The sequence below is a fragment of the Guillardia theta genome, assembly GCF_000315625.1.
Source record: "Guillardia theta CCMP2712 unplaced genomic scaffold GUITHscaffold_13, whole genome shotgun sequence".
Taxonomy (NCBI): domain Eukaryota; class Cryptophyceae; order Pyrenomonadales; family Geminigeraceae; genus Guillardia; species Guillardia theta.
In genome coordinates, this window is record NW_005434661.1 from 601548 (window position 1) to 609897 (window position 8350).

Here is an 8350-nt window from a genome sequence, read left to right on the forward strand (position 1 = left end):
GCTTCCTTCCCGAGGTTTCTTATCTTCTTCCTCCTTTCTATCTCGAACGACTTGTCTTTCTGCTCACGTTGCGAGCATCAGAGCAGCGGAAGCTCTCCGACCCCCGACTATGACTGGTCCGTGGAGGAGGTGAGTGGAAGAAGACGAAGAGGAGACGGAGACTGACTTACTGCAGGTCTCAGTGCCGGTTTCTCAGAGAATGTGAGCCCCTCCTCCTGATCCTCATCCTCCCTTCTCGCCTCTCCTCCTCTCGTCCTCCTCTCCCCTTCTCTCGTCCTCCTCTCCTCTCTCCACTCCTCTCTCCACTCCTTTTCTTCTTCTCTTCCTTCTTTCTTCTTCTTGTCCTCGTCTCTTTCTCCTCTTTAGCGGTGTGTGAAAATTTTCCTTGCAGCCAGGCTTTCAACCAGGGCGAATCGATGGTGGGAGGAGGCGGATGAGGTTGAGTAGCCTGACGATGGTCGCAGACGTCGCCCAAGTTCATGGGCAAGAGCGTGTAAGGCGAGAAGGGATAATGTGAAAAGAATGAAAAAGATAGAGACTATGCCAGTATGATGGAAAGGAGAAGAGCGGAGCAGGAGCAGGAGCAGGAGCAGGAGCAGGAGCGAAGGAGAAGGTAGATAACAGTTGGTGGTGGGGGAGGGAGGGAAGACAGGGGCACGCCGAGATGAGGGGAGGGGACGGGCGGGGCGGACATGGTCTAGTGTTTACTTTTCCTGCTCCTGTCATGATCCTCCTTGAAGATCTCGCAGAATCTTGAGGTTGCCCGTCTTGATTGTTGGCTTCTTCCCCTGCAGCCAAGTCATCGATAGATCCATCCTATCCTCCTCCCCCCTTTCCCTACTCTACCTCCCCTGCTCCTCGTCCTTCCCTGCTCTGCCTCTTCTATCCTCGTTCTGCCCTCGTCATACCATTCCATCCCTCCTAACTCGGTGTTCCCTCCCTTCTCCGGCCTTCCCTCCACTCCTCTCCACTCCCTCCTATACCTTGGGAAACTGCCGAGGATAATCGTAGACAACTTTCTGTGCCCTGTCCTCTTCGTCTTTCCAAGACGCCTGTCCCTGCCATCATCTCAGCAGCAGGTCGAACTGGGAGATCGATCTTACCAGGTCGACGTTCGATCCTTCAGCCCCCACCCCCTTGATTGGGCTCAGCGAGTTCTTGTGCTCCGTCAGCTGCAGAGGGAGGGAGAGGAGAAGTTTCACCGGCGACTTGGACTCGTCGATCGACCGCCGGTGTACCATGCTCGTGTCTCGGACATACTGCAGGAGAGAGGTGTGAGGAGGTGGGGAGGAGGAGGAGAAGGAGGAGGAGGAGAGGAGCAGCAGCAGCAGCAGGGGGAGGAGGAAGCGAAAGAGATTGTCAGACCTTGTTCTCGCTCGCCAGGTATGAAGTGACGACTCCATGTCCATGAGCACCAGGGAAGATGGGAGGAGGAAGGAATTCCTTGGGCACCTGCGCCTGTACGGGGAGTGAGGCGGCAGAGAAGAAGGGATGCACAACAAGGGAAAAGACGGGGAGAGAGGAGGGGAGGAGGAGGGGAGGGAAGGAGAAATAGGAGGAGGAGATGGACAAGGAAAGTAGGGAGAGGCAGGGAGAGGGTCTGCTGCTCACGCTGGGTGGATGAAGCGATCTCTTGGATTCTTGAGCCGCACTCCCACCGTCGTCCTTCTCACCCTCTCGTCCGGTTTGATCCTGCGAACGGTCAGCTCGTCCTCGACCTCCCGCATGCGCCAGCACCGAGCAGAGGGGTCAGGGACGATGAGTTTGTCCTTGGCATAGAAGTCTTGCTTCTCCCAATCGTAGCTCGCCTCCTCCTTCGACGCTTCCTGCACCTTCTCCTTCTCCTGCTTCCCTCCTTGCGCCGGTGCTTGTTTGCCTCCTTGCTTCCCGCTCTGTGCCGATGCGCCTGGTGAGCCTGCAGCTTCCTGCTGCTGCTGCTGCTGCTGCTGCTGCTGTTGTTGCGGCTGCTGCTGCTGCTGCTGCTGCTGCTTCGAACCTGAATCCGTGGACTTCACCCGCTCAAGCTGCTTGCTGTTGTCCACTTTCTCTTTGCTCTCCTGCGCCCCCACAAGATAAGGATGAAGGCGGTGGTGATAATGATGGCGACGATCGGATAAATAAGGAGTAGAGAAGGAGGAAGGAGCAGGAGGAGGAGCAGGAGGACACCGAATCAGTGTGAGAGGAGGTGAAGAGAATTGGAAGGGAAACAAGCAGGAGAGGAGGAGGAGGACGACAAGTAGGGAGGAGGAGGAGGAGGAGGAGGAGGGGGAGGAGAGCGCAAGAAGGCTCTGACCTGGAGGTTGGTCGGTTCCTTGCGGAAAGATTGATCTAGGGAAGCGAAGTCTGACTCTACGAGGGTCTTGTACTCGTTGCGGGTCATCCTGAGGTTGTCTCGCTCCCTTGGAGGGCCTTCACGTCCTCGTGAGACATGCAGGGAGGGAGGGGAGAACGAGGAGCAAGAGGCGGCGGAGCGAGAGGAGAGAGGAGAGAGGAGAGAGGAAAGAGGGGGAGGGAGAGGATGGACAGGAGAATGAGTTGAGAAGGTAGGGGGAGGAAAGGTCGAAGTGGCAGCGAGATTGGGAAGATAGAGGGAGGAGGGAGGAGGGAGGAGGGAGGAGGGAGGAGGGAGGAGGGAGGAGGGAGGAGGGAGGAGGGAGGAGGAGCAGCACCATACCTGACTTCACAGCAGCACCTTCCTTCAAAGTAACGCCGGAAGCCAGTACGTGAGTCTGCATGGCAGGTGGCTGCCGAAACAACCAGTGAGGAGAACGAAAATGGAAAAAGTTTGAAACATGACAAGGAGGAGGAAGAACAGAGTGAGGAAGAAAAAGATGAGGAAGAACGTCAAGGAGAGGAGGAGGAGGAGGAGGATACCTGCACAGTGTCCGAGGGGACAAAGAACTTCTCGGGCTTGATGGAGCTGCTCTCTTGCTCGACGTGCCGGATCTTCGACTCCTCCTGCAAGCAGGGATCAGGTGAATGAGAGCTGAGGAGAATTGCCTCCTCCTCACATGAAAGACTTCTGTCGTCTGGTTCGGCGGCAGAGCGCTCTTGACAAGAATGTTGGGTCCAGGGATCTGAAGGGAGAGATGAGGGGCAGGGGAAGAAGGCCAGATGGAGGGAGAGAGGGAGGAGAACAAAAGTACAAAGAGGAGGAGGAGGAGGAGGAGGAAGAGGAGGAGGAGGAGGAGGAGGAGGAGGAGGACGAGCAGCAGCAGCAGCAAAGGAGTGGGAAGAGGAGGTGGTGGTGTTTGAGGAGAAAGGAGGAGGAGGAGGAGAAGGAGGAGGAGGAGGAGGAAGGAAGAGTAGGAGGAGAAGACAAGAGGACGAAGAGGGGACGGCGGATCGTCGGAGGGAGCAAAGGTTCTCACCTTTTCTCCCGAGATCTCATTCACAACGAGCAGCTCTCCCTTCCCGTCCATGGTGAAATTCTGGGAAAACCCGTCAAGCTAATTGCGTTTCGGCGATCGTTATTACCTGCCCTCTGCTCTGGAGACTCTTCACCATCTTCTCAACTTTCTCCACCTGAACAAGTTTTCATCAACATCCACATTATCATCTCCCTCGCTCCCTCGCTCCCTCGCTCCCTCGCTCCATCTACTCCTCCATCTATCATCCTTCTCCTTCCCCTGTACTCCTTTCTTGCCTGTTGAGCATATTCCTTTGCCTTCCTCTGTCTTGACACCTGAGAAACAAACAAGTCAACGACGTGCTGATCCATCACGAAACACAGGAAACAAGGAAGGGAACGAATGGAAGGGAAGGTGGAGGAGGAAAGATGGAAGGAAGGAGTGCTCGCCTGCTCCTCGTGCTTTGCCTTGAGCTGTTGACGTATTGCCTCCTCCTCCGGATTTTCCTCCCTTGTGACCTGCACAGCAACGACGTCAACTCAGCACTCCACAACCACCACAACCACGTCCTCCTCCTCCTCCTCCTCTTCCACCCCCCTCCTCCATCCCTGACCTTCTTTGTCTCGTCCATCCTCGTCCGCTGCGTCAGCGTCTTTCCTTGAGCAGGAGGTTTCTTCTGCGCTGGCTCCCTCGTGCTCCGCACAGACCTCCTCGAGTTTCGAGAGCTAGCGCTTGCTGGCCTTGACTTCGCTCCGTCTCCCTGCTCCCAGTGTCAACGATTCCCCTCATCCTCCTCCTCCTCCTCCTCCTCCTCCTCTGCCTCTCTTGCAACGCATGCTTATGAGTGTCTTCCCTCCAACACGCTCCGTTCTCTCCACTTTCCTCACTCCTTCCTTCCCCTTCAAACACCTCATCCAGATCCTCCCCACCGCTCGCCGCCCTCCGCTCTCCTTCCTCTCCTCACCACGAACTGCTCAAAGCTCAGCGGCTTCAGCTTCCTCTTCAGCGGCACCGACCCTCTGCTCCAGCTGTCGATCTCCGCCGGGACGGGCTCGGGCCCGGCGTCCCAAGTAGGATCGCTCTCCAACTCCCCGGGGTCATGCTCCACGAAGAACACGTTCAGCAGCATGTCCATGGTCTTGATCGCATGCTGGGCGGCGTACTGATAGGTCAGCCGCTCTACCCTTGATCGCTCCAAGAACATGTCGAACAGCTCTCCCAAGCAAACGTCTATCACATGCCCTGCCACACTCTTTCTGAAGTCGTCGCCAACCAGCTTCTCCTCGCTCGTCTCAGCAGGAGCTTCTCCCTCCGCTGCTTCAGGGACTCTCTCTTCCTCCTCCATCCTCTCCGTCAACCTCTCCCTCACTTTCTCCGGGTCCACCAACAACGGCCGGGCACTCGCCTGCGCGAGCAGAGGAGCAGGGGGTTTGACGTAGCTGGCCACCTCCTCTACCAGGTCCTCAAGGTCCATCTTGTCGCCATGAAAGTCTCTCCTGATCATCTCAAAAATCTCCAGGACCGAGTCCATGTTCTCCTGGAACGCCTCCAGCCTCCTCTCCACGGCCTCACTGTTGTCGTCCAGCCTGCGAATCAAACGGGCCTTGACCTCAGGGTCGTCCGGGGGAGGCCTGAAGTGGCTGTGGTAGATGTCACCCGTGACAGGATCTACCATCCTCCCCAGGCAGCGCTCGAGCAAGATGTTGTCAGGCACTTCTATGTAGATGAACTTCTCAGGTATGATCCCTAGCTCGACCATGGCTTCGGCCTGCTCCGTGGTACGCGGGAAGTTGTCCAAGAGCCATCCATGCTGCTGCACCTCAGGTTGCGACACCTTGTCCCGGACGATACTAAGAGCGAGCTCGTCTGAGACCAGCCTTCCTTCCTTGAGATGCTCCTCAATCTGCTTTCCGATCTCACTCCCCTTGGCGATCTCCTCTCGCAACACGTCTCCCACTGAGATGTGCACGACCCCGAACTGCTGGACAAGAGCTCGGCATATGGTTCCCTTCCCACATCCTGGCCCGCCCATGATGATCAGGCGAGGAGGAGGAGGCTTCTCCTCTATGACGAGCGCCCCTCCCCGCTCCCTCCGCTTCATCCCCATCGTCAACTGCCTTGGGCGTTGAAGAAAATGTTGGGGGGTAGGGTTCCGAATTGGGTGTTGAAGTGGGGGTACCAGAGGAAATTGTGAATAAGTATGGGGTCTGTTTCTACAAAATTGAAGATTCAAAGGAGGGTACTATGGAAAAAATTAAGCATGATGAGGGTGGGGTTATATATGGAAGGGTAGTGGAGTGCAGGCGAAAACGAAATTTTCCCTGTCGGAGAGCTTCGGTGACAACAATCCAACGAAGGAGGAGGAGGAGGAGGAGGATAGGAAGGGAGAGGGGAAGAGTAGAAGGATAACATAGAGATCTGAGCAAGGAGCAGAGACCAGGTGCCTGGGAAAGGCAGGGACAGTGCAGGAGCCATGATCTCCAGAGTTATTGCAGAGCCCCTCCTCCTCCACCATCTCCTCCTCCTCCTCCTCCTCTGCTACATGCCAGTGCGAGTCTCCTGGTCGAACTCGGCCCAGCCTGCATCACTCGGGGCTCCCTTCCTTGGAGCAGGAGCGCCCCAGTGCATGCGGCTGCGGGGGGGGGAGGACGGGGAGGACTCGTCCGACATCATCCAATTCTACGAGCAGATCCTGGAGGGCAACCCCACCTCCGCCACTGCCCATGTCAGCCTCGGGCGAGTGTACGAGCGCAAGAACAACTTCGATGCGGCTGAGAGCCAGTACGCCATAGCAAAGGCCCTGAACCCGTTGGACCCACTTTGCTACTCCTACCTCGGTCAGGTCCTGCTGAACCAGCGGCAGCGCCCTGAGGCAGCCATGGAGGAGTTCAAGCAGGCGCTGGCGCTGAGCCCGGATGCAGCAGAGCTGCATCATGTGATGGCTCGGATCAACCATGGCTTCGGTGAGCAGGAGGAGGAGGGGAGGAGGTGTGGGGGAGGCGGCGAGAGGAGAGGAGGGGGGGGAGAGTATATGCTGTCCTGACCGGGGTACTGCAGGGAAGTACGAGGAAGCAAAGGATGGATACAAGAAAACTCTGGAGCTGCAGCCTAACGATGGACAGGTCGGTAAACTTGCAGGGGAGAGCGAGTGCGGGATGACTTCATCCTCTCTTGCTCTCCTTCTCCTCCCTATTCTGTTCTTTGAGGGCTGAATGTGAGAATAGACTGTGTCTGAATGTGAGAATAGACTATGTCGGATCTCGGTAGCTTGCTGGAGGCCGAGGATGGCGATCAAGACACTGTGTTTGGGTTGTACAAACAGGCGACCAAGTTTCATCCAGACAGCGCACTGGGTGAGGAAGGGAAGGGAGGGGAGGGGAGGGGAGGGGAGGGGATGGGAGGGGATGGGAGGAGATGGGAGGGGAGGAGAGGAGGTGGGAGGGGATATGAAAGTTGTCTTTGTTCTCGTTTCTGATGGGATGTGAAAGTGTGGTCGAACTATGGCAGAGCTCTGCTGAATAAGAAGAAGTACCGTGATGCCATCACGTCGTTGAGAAACGCGCTTGTGCGTACCCGATCACGATGGTTTCCCTTGCCAACTGACGCTGTGTAGCGCATTGAACCTGACTCTCACCACGCCCTCTGCAACCTGGGAGCAGCGTTGGCCTCCTTCGCGCCGGACTGCACCGAGAGTGAGTTCATGGAAGATGAGGAGCCGAGGAGACGAGGGAGGGAGGGGATGGTTGAGGCAGAAGGGGGAAGGACAGAGGAGGAGGAGATCAATGAGAAGGAGAGGAAGGAGGAGGGAAAGGAGGAGGGAAAGTGTGGTAGCGATAAGGAGGAGAAGGAGAACAAGGAGGAGGAGGTGATGGTTTGTGACGGTAGCGGTGAAGGAGGAGGATGTGGAGATGACAGTGGGAGCAGTCGAAGACATTTACGCTAGGGCACTTGATCTCTGCCCATTCGACCCGTCGACCCTCGTCAACTACGGGAAGGTCTGCATGGAGAAAGGAAGAGTGAAGATGGCCGAGGAGCTGTTTGAAGAAGCACTGAAGCTCGAACCTGACATGGTACCTGTCTAATGCTTTCGAACCATGTCAATAGTGTGCTGAGACGACGATGTTGCCGTATACGATGATATGAAGTTTCATGTCGATGTTGATGATATTGATGATGTGTTGCAATGTGCTTGTTGCCATCTGTTTGTTCAGGTGAAGACATTGTGAAGTGAACATGTCGATCTTGTCTATGTTTTTCACTGCTTCAAACTAGACCTTTCCTCGGAGGCTATCTCAGACTTTCCGCTTCCTCTGCTCCCTGCCAGCCACTGACCTCTGCATCAGGTTGAGGCCATCAGTGGGCTCGGAAGCATCATCGAGCATCGAATGACAGTGAGACGACGAGGACGGGGAGGACGAGGACGAGGACGAGGACGAGGACGAGGACGAGGAGGGCTAGGGAGATGACGGGGCGGACGAGGACGAGCACGAGGACGAGGACGAGGACAGGGAGGGGGAGGCGAGTTGTCGCTGAGGGTGAGAGCAGGATGAGCTGGACACGAAGAGGAAGGAGCAGTTCCTGAACATCGCGGAGGCCCATCACGAGAAAGCACTCTCTCTGCTCCCCGACAACCCGGATGTCATCACCAACTATGCTGTGAGGTCTGAAGGAGGAGGGGAGGAGGAGCTGACTGCCTCGCAGTCCTTCCTGCAGGCGAATCGGGGGAACCGGCAGAATGAAGCTGAGGAGCTGTACCAGCGAGGTTGCCTCTCTGAGATGATGATGATGAGGAGGAGGAGGAGGAGGAGGAGGAGGAGGAGATGGTGGACATCGTGGTGGTTGAGGACGATGGCAATGTTGATGATCAATGATATTTCTCACATCCTGATGTACTCCTCGTCGTCTCTCTTCAAGTGTTCTGCTCTCTTCTGCTCTTTTAGTTTCTTGTGCTTCTCTTTCAACCCTCCCTCCCTCCCCTCTCCTCCCTTCCCTTCCCTCTC

General features: G+C 56.4%; 3 protein-coding genes across 3 annotated transcripts; 1 reads left to right on the top strand and 2 right to left on the bottom strand.

Moving 5' to 3' along the window:
* Positions 1-689: 689 nt before the first annotated feature.
* On the bottom strand, positions 690-3509 carry GUITHDRAFT_151102 (hypothetical protein). The gene is made up of 13 exons (XM_005837804.1): positions 3478-3509; positions 3372-3431; positions 3012-3077; positions 2875-2958; positions 2675-2744; positions 2294-2409; positions 1738-2057; positions 1653-1692; positions 1366-1458; positions 1203-1259; positions 1104-1157; positions 984-1058; positions 690-788 (listed from the first exon to the last, which is right to left on the bottom strand). The coding sequence occupies exons 2-13, from the start codon at positions 3420-3422 to the stop codon at positions 723-725; spliced, it is 1092 nt and encodes a 363-aa protein (XP_005837861.1). The 5' UTR covers positions 3423-3431; positions 3478-3509; the 3' UTR covers positions 690-722.
* A 1348-nt stretch (positions 3510-4857) lies between these two features.
* Positions 4858-5451, bottom strand: GUITHDRAFT_66699 (hypothetical protein; the record flags this gene model as incomplete). The annotated part of the gene is made up of 1 exon (XM_005837805.1): positions 4858-5451. A coding segment is annotated over one exon (594 nt), but the record flags the coding sequence as incomplete, so codon positions are not given.
* A 525-nt stretch (positions 5452-5976) lies between these two features.
* GUITHDRAFT_103468 (hypothetical protein) lies at positions 5977-8130 on the top strand (the record flags this gene model as incomplete). The annotated part of the gene is made up of 9 exons (XM_005837806.1): positions 5977-6313; positions 6408-6472; positions 6598-6703; positions 6839-6915; positions 6964-7231; positions 7275-7420; positions 7694-7741; positions 7896-8011; positions 8064-8130. The coding sequence occupies 9 exons, from the start codon at positions 5977-5979 to the stop codon at positions 8128-8130; spliced, it is 1230 nt and encodes a 409-aa protein (XP_005837863.1).
* Between the last annotated feature and the right edge of the window lie 220 nt (positions 8131-8350).